We start from the raw sequence: 18,328 nt of genomic DNA, 5'->3' as shown, positions 1-18,328 counted from the left end.
TTTTCAACAATTTTAAATATTAACACATTGTATTTTGGTGGAAAATATGGTTTTCAGCTAATGAATGTTTATATATTTATTTATTTTACACAAAAAAAAGGGACAGTGTACATAAATCAACATTCATGAATGTAAATGTACCCAAATTAGCCCAAAGGCTAGTTTTCCCTTTGCCAGATGTTATTAGGCCACAACTCTGTCAATATATCTGGGAGCATATACGCTTATTTAAGTTTATAAGCAAGTGGACATTCTGTGCTGTTCATGATACTATACCTCTGGAGGCGTGACTAATACTATATTAATAATACATGACATGTTGTTATTATTATTCTTCATTATTGTAAAAATTTTAAAACATTGTTCTGCCTAAACATGTAAATGTAAAAACTCACTTTTTTGAACATAATCTCATTAAATTATTATTATGATTTTACAGTACTAACAGTAACTGCATTAATTATTGTATTATGGTACGGTTATTTAATTTTTGTACTGTGTGAATAACCTGTAGAAAAACCCTGACCGTACTTTTAATGCCAATAAAGACCATAAAATTAATAGAACGTCAAGAGAAATTGTTTAATCCTAGAAATTATGAAGTTTGAATGAACAGTCCACACATCAGGAGCACAGAAAATGCAAATGAGATCGAAAGAACTGCACAAAAGACATGATTTCCTTCAGTTTGTGTTAGCTGATAAAAAAAAAAAAAAAAACACATCTTACACAAATCCGGGCCAAATTACAAATTCTAGCCCCATGAACATAAGTGTAGATATTTTCTACAATATTGGCAGTAGTTTTCTACAGTATTGCTTTAGCTCACCCCGAAACTCACCTGAATTAAACGTTAATAGAAGGTGACTACAAAATGTTAAATATGAAATACTGCTTATGCATTATCATTCATAGTCTGTCTTACTTTATTATAGACACATGTAAGTGGGCCAACATATTTACTGACTTACTAAAACTGGCTATGTTTAAAAATGCAATAAATACCACGAACTTGTAGTGAACATTGACACTTATGAAAAATAGCTGCAAGTTCTGCATACGGTAACAAATCTAGCAAAAATTTACCGTTATGTTGGTTTTAATGAGCGAAGAAGTAGATATGAAGTAAATATGGTGCCAGGAATAAAATAAGTGTCTATTTCTGCAAAAACAGACGCAGATACTGAAAACAGGTCACACACTGTAAAATCCTACAGGCAAACTTACACACACACACCTGGCTCAAAAACAGCTCAGAAAATTGTCCCGAATGTACCTCAAGCGCTCATCCATTCACAGTGAATAACTTAAAAATGACTAGTGATGGGACACACGTCAACAAAACACACTCGCACAAAGCTAAAGAGGTATTACAGTTCCTTTACAATTAAAGCTTCCTTCCAGCACAGAATTCAACAAATTAAAAAGGTAACTGGTGACTTTTCTGACTTTTTCTCAGAATTACGGGTTTGAATCTCACAGTTCTGACAAAAGAGGCAAGATTGAGAGAGATAAACTCAGAACTGTGAGATAAAGATAAATTACCCATTTCATTTTTTTATTCTGTGGCGTAAATGGGCATCCATAATTTATTCTGCCTTCTTGTCAGCTTTCTCTCCTTTCATTGCCACACGAATGCTGGACCACACTTCCGTGTAGAGCAGCGTTCCCAGGAACACCACGGCCGTGCCGACCCAGTGCCCGGCTGTGAAGGGATTATGGAAGTACAGGATGGAAATAATGAGACTCAGGAATTTGCGGAGCGTCACCACCAGCGTAACCGTGAGCGACGCGCACTCCGTGGTCAGAATAAACACGCCGCGGATGCACACGTATCTGAGATATCTGGCTAAGGATGAAATATACTGACTGTAGATTTCTTAGCATGCCTTTCTACAGCTCTGTCCAATAAAAGGAAAGGACGGAAAACTTGGATATGACAAAAATGAAAGGATACTGGGTGATGACATTCATCAGTAGGTATAACCACATGACTGGCACCGAATGACCAATCACAGGGACTTCCACTGGAGCTATGAGAGAAAGCCGCGGTTTGTCATTTCAAACTAAAAGCCAAACAAACTAAAACTTTTTAAGACACCGTGCAAACATTGAAAGAAATCAGTACTAAATAAATTCTAAAAGATGCTGCGAAATATTTCCATTTCAAATAAACTTTCTATTCATCAAAAACGATCCGTTTCCACAAGAATATGAAGCAGCACTGTTTTCAACATTGATAATAATCAGAAATGTTTCTTGAGAAGGAAATCAGCATATTAGAATGATTTCTGAAGGATCATGTGACACTGAAGACTAGAGTAATGATGCTGAAAATTCAGCTTTGTATCACAGGAATAAATTACATTTTAAAAAAATATTAATGGAAGCCCATTTATGACAAAAAAACAAAACATTTTTAATACTTTTTTTATCCTGTGGCAGAAATGAGCTTCCACAGAAAACTGTTTTTACCATATTTTTGATCAAACAAATGCAGCCATGGTAAGCATTCTTTAAAAAAAAAAAAAAAAAATGTACAGACCCCAAACGTTTGAGCGGTGATGACTGATTTACTATATTAGTCCCATCAGAATCATACTCACAGCTCTGGCTGAAGAGCACGGCGTGTTTGTAGATGTCTGTTGACAGCAGGAGGAATCCCGGTAAAGGCAGACAGTGCTGAAAAAAGGCAGAAAAATCCCATTCAATCCCACATATTCATATATATGACAAAATGTTGCACACTAGGATACAGCATCAAATGTACGGTTAGGGACTCACATTGTAAAACAGAGCCTCCTTGGAGTGTTTGCCATACTTCTTGTACAGCGTTTCCTGGAAAATGCCCATTCTTGCAGACATCAGCAAGGCGAACGTCAGCATGGCAATCCCTGAAACACAACAGCATTAATGCAAGCGAATATCATGCTTATGTGACAAAAATAAATAAAGTTCAGAATGATATAAATAACCATGTATACTCAGTAAATGTCTTCGGAATTGCATATTAACACACTACTAAACTATATTAGCAGTATGCAATATGTACACAATCATTCAAAAGTTTGAAATTTTTAATGTTTTTGCATCTCTTATGCTCATAAAATTTGTATTTATGTGATCAAAAATACCATAAAAACACTAATAATAGGAAATATTATTACTATTTCAAATAACTGTTTTCTGTTTTACAACGTTTTAAAATGTAATTTATTCCTGTGATGCAAATCTGTATTTTCAGCATCATTACTCCAGTCTTCAGTGTCACATGATCCTTCAGAAATCATTCTAATATGCTGATTTGCTGCTCATGAAACATCTCTGATTATTACAAGGGTGTGGGTTTGATTTTGGCTTTGGTGGGGACATAACAGCAGACAACTGACATTTAATTGTTTGATTGAGGGACAATTTAGTAATCGCTGGATTTTGGTAGGACATATCCCGAGCGTCCCTACTTCATGCTACGCCCTTGAATTATCATCAATGTTGAAAACAGTTGTGCTGCTTCATATCCGAGTATAAACTGTGATACGTCTTGTTTTCAACGATTCTTTGATGAATAGAAAGTTCAAAAGAACAACATTTATTTGGAATAGAAATCTTTTGTAACATTATAAATGTCTTTACTGTCACTTTTGATCAATTTAATGCATCCTTGCTGAATAGAAATGACTGACCCCAAACTTTTGAACGGTAGTGTGTACTACATACTACTAATAATGTAGCATGCAACCATTTTAAATGCTTATTGTTACTAATGCGGTTTCACATATTAATTTTTTTAAATGGTAGTATATACTATACAATATGCAACAAACATTGCCTGAGTGTGAATGTGTAGTGAGAATATTACCTAGAAGCCAATGCATGAAGGCATAAAAACTATCTTCCTCTGTGGCCCCTTTTTCAACATTCTACATAAATATCAAACCTGACATATTAGGTGCAGATAAAAGCATCGAAATGCAAATACATTATGTCTGTTAATACAAAACAACTACTAATACAGTATGTGTAAAGTGACTCACCACTTGTTTGGCTGACATAATAGTGCAAATGAAAATGCCCAAAGACACCAGCACGATGGAGAGATATTTACTCGCCGAATATCTGAAAGTAATAACCTGACTGAATAATATGCAAAAACAGTTAAGTATGGATTTCGTGCATGATCTTCAGCCTACCTTTTCTTCAAGATGATAATACCGAGGATCATGTTTGCTATTAAAGACCCCTGTGATCAAAATGAGAAGTTACAGAGATCAATAAGGCACAGTTTTTAAAGCAATGAATGAATGAAATGAATGATACTCACTGATCTGAAGATCATATGCAGGGGCATGGCGATGTTAAAGTTCAGGGCGTAGTTATTGATCACGCTGACCGTAAAGAACATGGTCACCATGATCACATAGTTACTGCAAAGAGGAAATGCATCAAAAGTCATGAAATACTCACAGGCAGGAGGAAAAATAATACTGAATTTAAAAAATAATGTAATGCATATATATGTATATGAGCAGTGCTAGATAGATTACTTACAAATTGTAGTCAGTTACCAATTTCAAATTACATAACGAAAATTGTAATTTGCAACGAAATCTATTACATTATGCATTTTAGGTAATATAATCTGACTACTTTTTGATTACTTCTGACAGAATTGGTTTATCGCATTGATTTGAATAGGATAATCTTGCATTATACTGATGTACCATATCCAGGGTGTTTGTAAGTTGATCAAGCAAATTATTAATAAAATCAAATTATTTAAAAATGTAAAATATTTCAAAATAAAACACTTTGACATAAAAAGATGTGACCATGTGATCATTAAAATTAATCAGGGAATGGCAAACATGCAAATGTGTAGTTACATTATTGACTTAATTATTATTATTTAATTACTCTATTATTAACTTAAAATTAGAATACAGTTAAAAAAGTCAGAATAAAGATTTCAGGTCCCAAGGTCTACAACACATAAATATATTAATTCAGAGAGGTTCTGCAAATTATATATGTTGATTAAACGTATAAACTGCAATGTTTTAATGACAATTACATTTTTATTCATTCATTGCGCAATAAACAATTTTGTAGATTCCCACTTGATGTCCACAGCAAAAAGTCTGAACCATTAATGTCAGAGATGCATCTTATCCTGTGATTCTAGATTTAGCACAAAGACTGTAACATAAGTCATCTTGTTGAGGTTCAAAACTGTACAACTATGTTTGGAATGGAATACTAGTGTATTGCTTAACACACACTGTGCAGTACATACTGTATATTACATTTGAAGTATGTGAAACATTATGCAGTATGCTATATTATTATCACAACACCACTTATCATATCTGATATTCTGTGCAAATGTAAACTGTGCACAGCATGCACACTAAAAACTTCAAAGATATTAGTTGTCTGAACTGTGTGTTGACTTATAACCACCTGTCACTGTGACAAAGCAAAGCCTTCACTTCTCACCTATAATAATATAATAATCAATCATGGTAATCACTGCATTTTACCTCGTCCAACAAGTAAATCAGGATGTTTGAGTAAAAATGCATAATTATGCATTTATTTTTTTGGAAAACGAATGCACATATAACATGATGGGAATCTGGCAAATCATTCACCTAGATTTATCAATTAAGTTTGTACGGTTTACTAATGTGTTCAGAAGCCAAAATAAATGGTTAGAATTAAAATGCATGTGCGTGCGTATAAATGTTATAAATGATTAACCTGAGGGGTATGTGTGGCTTTTTGCGTCCAAAGTTTGTCTCAAAGATGAACCCTTCCAGTGCAATGAAGGCAAACTGGGCGAATGTGACAATATTCCCACATCCTGGGAAATCCCTGTAAAATATACCATTTAAAGAAGCAAGAAATGGCAGCATATATTAAGTTCAAATGCATTAAATACAAACTCAAATATCAAAAAGGGATCATAATATATGAGAGACATGCAACTCACCTAACCAAAAGTTCCAAAAACACAACATTACTGCAGCAACCAACAAACACCAAAGCAATCGCAAATAACGTATTCATTGTTAAAGCCTAAAATGAAACAATCACAACCGTTATTTCAGCTTAACACTAATCCGGATGTTGGCATTGTGAATAATAAATGTCTAAATGTTCGTGCACTAGTGAACTAGTGATACTTCAATAAACACATCTCCCGGCTACATGCATGTCTTCCTGCTTCCCCCTGCGCCTGCTGGGATTTGTAGTTTTTTGGCTTTAATCCAGCGTGTATACGGTTGTCACTGAAAACTACAATTCCCAGGAACACGACCAAAAACGACTACGTTCATTCAAACTAACAAATTTAGCAAGTATTTGCGTAGGAGTAGCATGATTGCGAGAGGAAGTAGTAATAATAAAATAGCTTTTAAATAAAAATAAAGTGAAAATAATAACAATAATAAACAGTATCTGAATTTTTCGCGGCGCGTTCCTGCGTCATTTCGGACGTTTAAAGTATCTCTACGTGTTTCCGGTGTCGTGGCGATCACACACAGAACAGTTTCACTCAGTCAGTAAACCAGCTGATAAACAACATAAACATGATTTCGTTAACGGACTCACAGAGTAAGTCAATTTTACAGTATCTCTGCCCTGCGTTAATGTTGTTAGTTTAGATAGAAATGTTTAAAATACCGCTTTAAAGCTGAAAATGTTGTGGAAGTGATGAATGGGAATGAATGAGGATACTCGGCGTGGCCTCTAACAACAGTACAATCAAATCATATAACGTTATTACTATTAAATATATTACTATACATTATAGTAAAACTCTGTAATCTAATATTAGAAGAATTGTGATACCATGGTAATACCATAACCATTATAGTAATGTACTCTGGATCGGTACTATAGTATATAAATATGGTGATCATTTGATTATATCATTAGTACCACCATCTTACACTAACTAATGTTCTATCTATCTATCTATCTATCTATCTATCTATCTATCTATCTGTCTATCTATCTATCTGTCTATCTATGATATATTACCATGGTATTCTCTGAAGTGCTTTGGAGTACTATGCAAATACCCTGGTAAATGTTAATCATATGGTACCTGTTATTAATATTATTATTTAATCTTTATCTTTATTTCATCTTTCAAATCATTAGAAAGAAGAAAAGCCTAAAACAGTTGCAAAGTTGCACATGTGTACTATATTTTTACTTGCACTGAAGTACTTAATCTTAAATATGAGTTATTTGCATGCCACTCTGTCTGTATTTATAAAGCAGCACTAATAAAGGCTGTTGTTGTGTTTTTAACAGAGATCGGGATGGGGCTGACGGGCTTCGGTGTGTTTTTCCTCTTCTTTGGAATGATTCTGTTCTTTGATAAAGCGCTCTTGGCCATAGGAAATGTAAGTGTGTGCTTTAACACAGAAACAAAGTTGTTTGAATGGAGTAAAACATGAATGCTCAGGTGTGTTAGGGAATTAAAATGCTGCTTGAACTGAAGCTAAATGTCTTTTTGTGTTTGCAGATCTTGTTCGTCGCAGGTCTCTCATTTGTTATCGGACTGGAACGGACGTTCAGGTTCTTCTTCCAGCGGCATAAAATGAAAGCCACTGGTTTCTTTCTGGGAGGTGTTTTCGTGGTGCTCATCGGATGGCCGATTGTAGGTGTCGTCCTGGAAGTCTATGGATTTTTCCTCCTTTTCCGGTGAGTTGAGTTGTTTTGTCAACCTGGCAAGATGTTTAGGGTGGTTTTGCACTACCATACAAAGGTTTATTTTGTTTAAAGTTACTCTATGTAATTTTTTACCCCGAAATTAATAGAGTTTAATAATGAGCGAGCACACCGTCTTCTGAAGTCGTGTTTTTGCTTTACCTTAAATACAGTAGAAAAGTGTGGAATTTGATTTGAGTAATTTCCAGGTCTGGAAAAGTATGGAGAAAAGAAAGCAGAGTATGAAAAAATATTAGCATTTCCAGACTTTTACCTCTATTTAGTTTTTTATAATAGAAAATTAAGAATTTAATGACAAGAAGTTCATCGTACAAGAAGCATGTTTTCATGGCAGCTGTTTAGTGATTGTCAAACACGACTGAATTAATTCAAGGTGCACTTTTTCATTATGCAAAATTATTTGGGTTTTCTTTTCATGATATTCTTAGCACTGTATTACATAGCCTCAAGGACCTTTGCAAAAATAAAAAATATACAGACTTTTATGTGCGCACGAGAAACCATTAAACTCAGCATATAGGACAATGCACACTGAGCCACCTATTGTGCCATCGGCCCATTTAGCGGTGTGGTGTCTCGGCCGCCACAGAGTATGCGTTAAAAAGACCTTGAAATATGACATACTGCCCTAACGAAAGCCAAATTTTGAACACTGTTTTTACAATACTAGTCTTTTTTTTTAGACCCTTGAACTTGGCAAATTGGACAATGCACACATATTGCCGTATTATGCCATCAGCCCATTTTATGTCATGGTTTTTCCGTCACCGCAAATGATGTGTTAAATTGGACATTAGGCCTTGATATTAGAGGTACTACCATAAGGAAAGCCAAATTTTGAGCAAGTAGGTCACTAGTAATTCATATGCATCCATGCTCTCACTTTATTCATAGTAAGATGGCAGTGATCCACAAAGGAAATAGGTTATATAAAATATAAATTCTAATGCATAAGCATATAAAAAAATTCCCATGTGCATATAAATAGTTTCTCGAGGGCACAAAATGTTTTGTGTGCATGTCTGTATTTTTTTTTATTTTAGGAGCTCTGTATGTTGTCACTTGAAAAATAAAATATTTACAGATGACTGTATTATATACCATTTACATTTACATTTACATTTATGCATTTGGCAGACGCTTTTATCCAAAGCGACTTACATTGCATTCAAGTTACAGTTTTTACATTTTATCAGCTCTTGCTTTCCCTGGGAATCGAACCCATGATGTTGGCGTTGCTAGCGCCATGCTCTACTATTTGAGCTACAGGAAAGCTAATAAATATAAAGCTGGAAATAGTGCTGTATGAATCTTTTGTTAAATATGGTCTGAAAATCTACTGAGAGGTTTGGAGTAAAAAGTATGGAATTTTGAAATGGAAAATGTGTAGGAACCCTGTTAAATAACAATGGTGGGCCTATAATAAATATTATTACTTTAGAGTTATCGGGATGGATTTCCTGGGAAACTGCATGCATGAATCGCCTGTGCGTGTTTGCCTCATATCCACAAGTAGATAGAAACCACAACAAATGAACCTGGAACTGAAGAGTTTGCAAGCAAAAACGGAAAACAATGAACCTGTAATAAAACATGAATCAGCATAGTTTGCTTAGTGTGAAATTAACCAGTCACTGGCCTATTTGCCTAGCCTTGCGGAGTTATATTTTATACCGTTATTTAATATGAATAGCAGTCATTGACTATATATATCAGTGTAATTGCTAAAAAAAAATTTATTTCAACAAGTCAAAACAACAATTGCATACAAGCTACTTGCCTGCTTATACGAGAGATTTTTCAGATAGCCATCTTTTGTTATTAATAGAGTTTTAATGTCGTGACGTTTGCACTGATTAGGTGATCGTCTGCAGCGATCGAGCAGATTCAACATGTATCCACCTTATTTTTAACAAATGGATGCGGCCATTTGTAACTTGAATGTGTGAGACTTCCGGTGTAATTGGCTTTCTTTTTTTTTTAGCTGTACATAAAAACAGTCCGTTAAAGGGATAGTTCACCCAGAAAGGAGAATGTGATGTTTATCTGCTTATCCCCAGGGCATCCAAGATGTAGGTGACTTTGTTTCTTCAGTAGAACACAAACAAAGATTTTTAACTCAAACCGTTGCAGTCTGTCAGTCATATAATGGCAGTCAATGGGACCCACGGCTTTGAGAGTCAAAAAAACATACACAGACAAAACCAAATTAAACCCTGCGGCTCGTGACGATACATTGAGGTCTTAAGACACGAAACGATCGGTCTGTGCAAGAAACTGAACAGTATTTATATTATTTTTTTCATAATAACCGCAGAGTTTAATTTGTTTTTTTTAAAGATCTTCGTTTGTGTCCTACTGAATTTTTGGGTGTACTATCCCTTTAAGATGCTTGATATGGAAAACTAGTATTTGTTATATAATTTTAACGCATTATCATAATCATAAACACACCGGTTTGTAGCACAAACAGATTTACCGTTTCATGCACTTTATTTTTCTAGTTATTTACCTAGCGGCTAATGAACATTCACTGAAAATAGCTGAGCCAAAGCACAACTCGTGTATTAACTAAAACAATGTTCCCACGCAAGTCAATTGTAATTGTTCACTTCAGCCACTAGAAGGACAAAAGTTGCATAGCATAGCTTTAATATTACTATATATATAAATTTGTTGTCCATCTGTTTTCAGGGGCTTTTTCCCAGTAGCGGTTGGCTTCATTAGGCGGGTGCCTATTCTTGGATCTTTACTAAACCTTCCTGGTATCAGTGGGGTAAGTCCAACACAGTTTGCTGACTCTTTTGTCACTAGTTTGGCATCTTGTGTTTGCGTAAGTGACAAAATCCTGTCACATGACTACAATAATGTTCTTCTGTTTCTCTTTTAGTTAGTGGATAAAGTCGGTGAGAGCAACACCATGGTATAACAGTCAACGTATTTTCTTTTAGTTTTCTATGAGTGGCTCATATTTATATTTGTCATAATAGTGCTTCTGGTTCGGCGTCTCGCTGGCCAACATTTCTGAACGACAGATGAGATTTTTGATACTTTGCCTGTGAAGAAGTTCAAGTGTTTTTTCTGGGACTGATTACCAAACCAAGTCAGGCGCTGTTTTTGTTACTGCACCACACGTCTCCCTCCAGGGGGCGACAGGGACCACTGAACCCCTAAATGACCACAAGATGGGCGGATGACGAAGTTCCATTGAACTGAAAAAAATCACTGGGTTCTGAATGAAGTCGTTACTGGGTTTTTTTTATTGCGCTTTTATGTGCCAACTGTTCTGTTTTGCTCTTTTTGTCAAAATCTAATTGGGACTTTTTCCACATGAGCGCCACCTAGTGGAGTGGAGACTGTTTCATCTCTTCGTGCTCACGAGGAAAATTATGCGACCTATGTGACATGCTGTTATTATACATGGCTGACTTGTTTAAGTATTTGTAAATACTTCAAATGTGAGACTAATGTACATTTTTACCAACAAAGATCCTGTTTAATAAATGGATTATATCCTTGACAGGTTTACTTGTCTGGTGTTAAACTGTGATAGACATCACATTTAAAGCCTTATATCAGCGCTCAGTGCAGATATTACACAAAGATTGTATATATTGCTAGCATGTGGTTTACATTTTGCACTTTCATTCAACATTTAGTGAGTACATTGACTAGTTCCTGTAAACAACAGTCAGAAGTGTAACAGTGACAATCAAAAGTTTGGACACATCTTCTTTTTCACATTTACTGATCAAAACATGACGGTAGCACTTTTAGCGTAGCTTAGCATAGATCACTGAATCTGATTAGACCGTTAGCATCTCGCTTAAAAATGACCAAATTCCTATTTAAACAAATGAAAACAAGAGTTTATTTTTGTAGATTCCAGCTATGATCATTCTGGGCTTTCATGAGGTGCATCATGGGATGCTTTAAAACACTTGAGCATGTAATAGAAATGCTTGATGATGCTTTTCCTTGCAATCGGCTCCAATGCATTTACTTTTGAATAACTTTTTTTTTTTTTAGTTTTTCAAGTTAATTTCTATGTTGGCACAATTCCATTTTTTGGATTGAAAGGTGTTTAAAATCACAAATCATCCATTCAGTCAAGTGTGTCCAAACTTTTGATTTGTAGTGTAGTGTATTTGCTATATTTCACCATCAGACACAAAGATCTGTTTTCACACAAAGTGCTAATCTGACAATCATCTGTTTCTATATTTCCTGACTGTTTTAAAGAAATGGTTCACCTGAAAATGTACTCATCCTCAGGCCATCCAAGATGTAGATGAGTTTGTTTCTTCATCAGATTTGGAGAAATGTAGCATTGCATCAGTCGCTCAGCAATGGATGTGAATGGGTGCCATCAGAATGAGAGTCCAAACAGCTGATAAAAACATCACAATAATCCACACCACTCCAGTCCATCAGTTAAAGTCTTGTGAAGTGAAAAGCTATGTGTTTTTAACAAACAAATCCATCATTAAGACTTATAATCACTGGATTACTTGTGGATTATTGTGATGTTTTTATCAGCTTTTTGGACTCTCGTTCTGACGGCACCCATTCACATCCATTGGTGAGTAAGTGATGTAATGCTACATTTCTCCAAATCTGATGAAGAAACAAACTCATCTACATCTTGGATGGCCTGAGGGTGAGTAAATATTCAGTAAATTCAATTTTTGGGTGAACTACTCCTTTACATACATAAAATCAAACCCCTAAATCATTTGAAAGATCATTTCAAGAACATAATACAACTAGGATATGAAAGAAAAATCTTAGGCAAGATTGATCGTGTATGTCTTGTCATAGCAGCAATCAAACATTCGAAGCTGTGAATAATAGCCATTGGTTGTGAGTCAGCGTTACAGGTCTTTCAGGTCTTTCTGGATGTGCCACAGCATGTCTGCGCTCTTCTTCAGCTGCGAGACCTCGTCGCTGGTCAGACTCATGTTGACCACGCTGCCCACTCCAGCGCTGTTCAACACACAGGGCAGGCTCAGGTACACCTCGTCACTGATGCCGTACATACCCTGAAACAAATGCATTAGCATTTTCATCATCATCATTCCAGGGCTGCAAGTGTGGATTATAAATTGTGATGCATTTCATAATTGTGTTACTGTTTTACTGAAAAACCTATTATTGGCTATTTAATGGCAGAGTGACAACGTGCCGTGATATAGGGTAAACGTGTTCAATAAACTGTATCAATTTTCCTGTGCAAAAAGGATGGAAGTTATCAATATCTTTAAGATTTTAATGTTCAAAAGTTTGGGGTTGGAACAATTTTTTAAATGTTTTTGAGTCTCTTCTGCTTACCATGGCTGCATTTATTAGGCCATAAATACAGTAAAAACAGTAAAATTGTGAAATATTATTACAATCTAAAAAAACTCTTTTCTATTTGAATATATGTTAAAATGTAATTTATTCCTGTGATCAAAGCTGAATTTTCAGCATCATTACTCCAGTCTTCAGTGTCACATGATCCTTCAGAAATCATTCTAATATGCTGATTTACTGCTCAAAAACAATGTTGAAAACAGTTGTGCTGCTTCATTTTTTTGTGAAACTATTATTATTATATTTGATCAATTTAATGCATCCTTGATAAACAAAACTATTAATTTCTTTAAGAAAAGATGTAACTGACCCTAAACGTTTGAACAGTAGTATATGTATCATTTGTGACCCTGGAGCACAAAACCAGGCTTAATTAGCAAAAATACATTGTATGGGTCAAAATGATCGATTTTTTTCTTTTATGCCAAAAATAAAGTAAAGTAAAGATCATGTTCCATGAAGATATTTTGTAAATTTCCTACAGTAAATATATCAAAACTTCATTTATAGTAATTTGATTGCTAAGGACTTTATTTGGACAACTTTAAAGGTGATTTTCTCAATATTTAGATTTTTTTGCACCCTCAGATTCCAGATTTTCAAATAGTTGTATCCCGGCCAAATATTGCCCTGTCCTAACAAACCATACATCAAAGGAAAGCTTATTTATTCAAAATTGACACTTAAGACTGGTTTTGTGGTCCAGGGTCACATATGTAGAGTAGAAGAGTCCTGTACTGACCTTCACCATGGTGGAAACGGGATGGACTCGGTTGAGGTTCTTCATGAGACTCTCTGTCAGGTCGGCCACACTCAGCCCGATGGCCCAGTTAGTGTAGCCTTTCAGTCGGATCACCTCATAGGCGCTGCGGTGAACACACAGTCGTGGAAGTATTTTATGGATACGTTCACTTCTAGCAGAATAGCTCAATTTCTTTTTTTTTACACAAAAATGAATTCTAAACTGTTTATTTGTGAGATGATACTTATGAATTAAGTAAGTAAAATATAGTACTGTCATGTGACAATGTAGCATACTGTTTCAAATATTTATTGTTCCATACTGCATACTCATTCACAAATTATTTGTAATAAATTGCAGGCAGGAAACCGCATAATATGCATTTTGGGTGAACTGATCTTAATGAGGAATGAGAACTAAAAGAGTAACCCAATCACGTACCTGTCTACGACATTCTTGTGTGTTTCTTTCCAGTTCTCTCGGTCCGTGTCTTTACCGATATCTGGATTGAGTTTCTGCAGACTGACTCCTGCCACATTAGTGCCGCTCCAAACGGGAACTGAAATGCAAACACACACAGAGACCATGAGTGGTTGAACGATATGAAAATTTCAAAATATTAATGCCAACATTTGTTTTTATATATATGTATGTTTTTAATCACAATTCACCTTATATTTATAGAAATCAAAAATAAAAGCAATTTTATAATCTTAATTTTTAAAAATCATAATATTAATAAATGATTAATTATTTATGATTATTTTAATAACATATTTATTTGCCTGAATATAATTTATGAATAAATATGTAACTACATTAATAATATGATGAATATGAATAATTTAATATGCTATAAAATAATAATTTATATTAAATTATATTTACATAATTTAATTATACTTGCATTTTAAAAATATATTATATACAATATGAAATGTAAATTCAATATTTAATCAATATATAATCATATTATTTATTTAAATAATTTATATTCATTTGAATAAATAAAGAGTATTATTTTAGAAATACTCATGTTTCATTTTATTATATATAATATCCATTATTATTCAAATAATTTATATTTTCATAATACATCATTAAAAGTATTTTTTATTTAATACATTTTTATTTATAATTTATATAATATAATTCATACTATTGATTTTTGTTTATTTAAATTATTTAATATATTTGAATGATTATTTTACAAATAATTATTTATTATGATTTTATTATGTATTACATTGATTTAAATAATTTATATTTTAATTATACATTTATTTATCATTTAATTTATATTTATATCATTTAATTATGACTTTATTCTATATTAAACTGAATAAAATAGTTTATTTTACACTATATATTTTATATAATTATATTCATTCTTAAGATAATTTATTCATTGTAATAAATATGAATATTATTTCACAAATAATAATTATATTGTATTTTATATATAATAATATACTATAATTTAAATAATTTATATTTTCATAATACATCATTAAAAGTATTTTTTATTTAATACATTTTTATTTATAATTTATATAATATAATTCATACTATTGATTTTTGTTTATTTAAATTATTTAATATATTTGAATGATTATTTTACAAATAATTATTTATTATGATTTTATTATGTATTACATTGATTTAAATAATTTGTATTTTAATACAACATAATATTTAAAACTATTTTAATTATATTTTTCATGTATTATTTTAAAAAATTATAATTAATTATTTATTAGTAAGTTATATTACATTATATATTTGTCTGGCTTGTCTCACCGCTGGAGTCGCCATGTTCTCCCAGAATCCATCCGTTGAAGCTGCTGGGATGGATGCCCAACCTCTCGGCCATCAGATACCGGAAGCGAGCCGAGTCCAGGTTGGTCCCGCTGCCGATGACGCGGTGCTTGGGCAGGCCGCTCAGCTTCCAGGTCACGTATGTCAAAACGTCCACTGCGCGGGCAGAAAAACTGTGTGTTATAAGCAAATAAAAAGTGAAACGTATGATACTGTGTGTTTATGGCAACCTGGGTTGGATACGACGATGAGGATGCAGTTGGGACTGTATCTGACGATCTGAGGGATGATGTGTTTGAAGATGTTGACGTTTCTCTGCACCAGATTCAGTCTGCTCTCGCCCTCCTGCTGACGCACGCCTGCCGTCACCACCACGATACGAGAGTTAGCCGTCACAGAGTAATCTACAGGACAAACCCAGACATTCAGGAGGTTCAAACCACAGGGAAACCACTCAAAACGAGCAGGGTGCGAATCACACAGAGACCTTCGGGGAGTATTGTGTAAATAGGGCTTTTTAAAAAAATCTAATTAATTACATAATGTGCCGATTAATTAATCAAATTAATTGCTGATTAATTAAATGTAAAGTTATTATTAAAGATATTTTAAATAGTGCTGTCAAACGATTAATCGTGATTAATCGCATCCACTCTGGGTTGATCAGAGACACACAACAATTTTCCTAAGGCTTTATTTTTGTTGACGAAATTACTGACAATGTGTCTAAAATGTGATTATTCACAGCTTTATCTTATATTCATTTTTAAGTAAAAACCTATTTTTTTCTTTCTACCAGCCAATGATGAGTGTATTTACTTCAACTGGTCTGGTAATGCGTAGCTATGGCCCATTTCAGGGGCTTTACATTTTCAAATCAGTCAGGGCTTTAGAAATGCATCTTAATATTTACAAGTAAATCTCCATAGTATGCATAGGGAACTTTCTATCCGACCCCCCCTACTTCTAGTTTTATTTCCATGGGGGATCAAGCCTTCTTTAGGGGGGTCAAACCCCCCATAATTCGCACCCTGATAACGAGTCTTTGAGGAAGTGAGTGCTACCTTTGCCTGAGACGATCTTGGGCGTCTTTAGGAAGAGGCTTCCGTGCTGCAAGTCCATCATCTCACCCTTGAGTTTGTCCTCCATGACGTCCACCAGCGCCAGCTCATCCGCCAGCTCCTGCAGCACCGGAGACAACATCACACCAAACACTCATCAGGGTTACATACTCATACTACACACAAGTATGTACTTCATTTTAAATAATATTTTAAAAAACTGCTTCACTGCATTTTTTTTGGACAAATTCTAATAAATGTTAATAAATATTTATAAAAATAAATACAAATAATATGCAAAGAATAATAATATAACACTAATAATAATATCAAGAATAGAAACAATAGAAATACTACTAATAATAATAATAATAAAACAATATGAATAATAATCATACTAATAATAATATGAAAAATAAAATAATAATTATAAAAATAATAAAAGTATGAAAACAAATAATAATAATAATAATAAACAGCAATATGAATACTAATACTGCTAATAATAAATGAAACAATAGAAATACTAATACTAATAATAACAACATGAAACAGAAATAATCATAAATAATACCAAATAATAATAATAATAATAATATAAATAATACTAATACCACTAATAATAATAACAAATTTAATAATAATAAATTCTACTACTAGTACTAATATACAAATATAAACAAATCAATAGAAATACTACTACTACTAATAACTACAGTATGAAATACTAATAACAACAAAAATTATAAATGAGAAATATAAATGATAGAAATACTAATAATAATAATAACAATATGAAAATATATATGAACAAAATATAATTAATAGAAATACTACTATAACTACTATAATAATAAAATAAAATAATAAAATGATTACAACTGAAAATGTGTTTTTCATAGAAGAGATTTATCAAAATCATAATCTGAATTTGAATTTTTTTTTTACATTTTTGCTTTGATTTTGGAAAAATGTGATTGTCACATCAGTGGCCAATGTAGGTTTTTCTCAAACTCATTTATTTAGTTGTTTTTCACCCCGTTGTGCTGGCCGTGGTTCTTCACCTTTAGTCTAATTGGATAAAGGGATCAAAGTCAAGCGAGGACAGACACGGCCCACATCTACTGGAAAATGACCCACTGACTTACTGACATCATCAGTATGAGCAAAATGTTCATAACCTTGTGTACAATCAATAAATCAACATGGAATTTGTTCAGGAATATGTTTGTGCTGCGGTCTCAAAGTCCGGAGCATGTTGGCGAATGGCGAGTACAGCCCATCATGATCAATAACAGCATGACGAGCGAGTCTCACCCGCAGCAGAACGCTGACGGCGCAGGCCATGCCGACCTGCCCCACTCCCACCACCGTCACTTTGTTCCTCGGCGGCTCGAGCGGCCCGCTGAACAGAGGAGTGATGAGCTTCTGCAGAACCGACGCCATGCTCAACACTGCAGAGGAACACACACACACACACCGTATGACATTCAACTCTTTAATATCTCATTTATTTCTCCCAGACAGCAATGAGATGAAATAGAGATCAAATGGAGACTTTTTGCTGTATCTCAGAAGTTCCCAGTAATCTCACGTGTCTCATCTAAAG

General features: G+C 33.9%; 3 protein-coding genes across 4 annotated transcripts in view; 1 reads left to right on the top strand and 2 right to left on the bottom strand.

Annotated features, from left to right (window-relative positions):
- Window positions 1–104: 104 nt before the first annotated feature.
- On the bottom strand, window positions 105–6,230 carry slc35b4 (solute carrier family 35 member B4). Its single transcript, XM_058767332.1, has 10 exons — window positions 5,993–6,230; window positions 5,761–5,874; window positions 4,322–4,424; window positions 4,191–4,240; window positions 4,035–4,116; window positions 3,860–3,920; window positions 2,785–2,894; window positions 2,607–2,682; window positions 1,958–2,033; window positions 105–1,836 (listed from the first exon to the last, which is right to left on the bottom strand). Exons 1-10 carry the CDS (start codon window positions 6,067–6,069, stop codon window positions 1,590–1,592), a joined length of 996 nt encoding a protein of 331 aa, XP_058623315.1. The 5' UTR covers window positions 6,070–6,230; the 3' UTR covers window positions 105–1,589.
- Window positions 6,231–6,388: 158 nt separating this feature from the next.
- golt1bb (golgi transport 1Bb) lies at window positions 6,389–11,261 on the top strand. Of its 2 annotated transcripts, XM_058767634.1 has the most exons (6): window positions 6,389–6,615; window positions 7,324–7,415; window positions 7,538–7,716; window positions 10,438–10,519; window positions 10,634–10,649; window positions 10,734–11,261. In XM_058767634.1, the coding sequence occupies exons 1-6, from the start codon at window positions 6,591–6,593 to the stop codon at window positions 10,769–10,771; spliced, it is 432 nt and encodes a 143-aa protein (XP_058623617.1). In that variant the 5' UTR covers window positions 6,389–6,590; the 3' UTR covers window positions 10,772–11,261. The 2 variants fall into 2 exon arrangements, with proteins under 2 accessions (XP_058623617.1, XP_058623618.1); XM_058767635.1 differs by having other exon boundaries at window positions 6,407–6,615; window positions 10,634–11,261.
- The window catches only part of ldhbb (lactate dehydrogenase Bb), a 9,946-nt gene continuing 2,831 nt past the window's right edge, over window positions 11,214–18,328 (bottom strand). The window contains exons 2-8 of the mRNA XM_058767633.1: window positions 18,037–18,173; window positions 16,723–16,840; window positions 15,889–16,062; window positions 15,641–15,814; window positions 14,282–14,399; window positions 13,841–13,964; window positions 11,214–12,785 (exon numbers count right to left, since the gene is read on the bottom strand). Of these exons, the coding sequence (XP_058623616.1) occupies window positions 12,618–12,785; window positions 13,841–13,964; window positions 14,282–14,399; window positions 15,641–15,814; window positions 15,889–16,062; window positions 16,723–16,840; window positions 18,037–18,165 (1,005 nt within the window). The 5' untranslated portion in view covers window positions 18,166–18,173 and the 3' untranslated portion in view covers window positions 11,214–12,617. The remainder of the gene's footprint in view (window positions 12,786–13,840; window positions 13,965–14,281; window positions 14,400–15,640; window positions 15,815–15,888; window positions 16,063–16,722; window positions 16,841–18,036; window positions 18,174–18,328) is intronic.

The sequence above is a fragment of the Onychostoma macrolepis genome, chromosome 25, assembly GCF_012432095.1.
Source record: "Onychostoma macrolepis isolate SWU-2019 chromosome 25, ASM1243209v1, whole genome shotgun sequence".
Classification (NCBI taxonomy): Eukaryota; Metazoa; Chordata; class Actinopteri; order Cypriniformes; family Cyprinidae; genus Onychostoma; species Onychostoma macrolepis.
The sequence above is the reverse complement of the archived record's forward strand: the minus strand, read 5'-3'. Positions and strand labels throughout refer to the sequence as shown.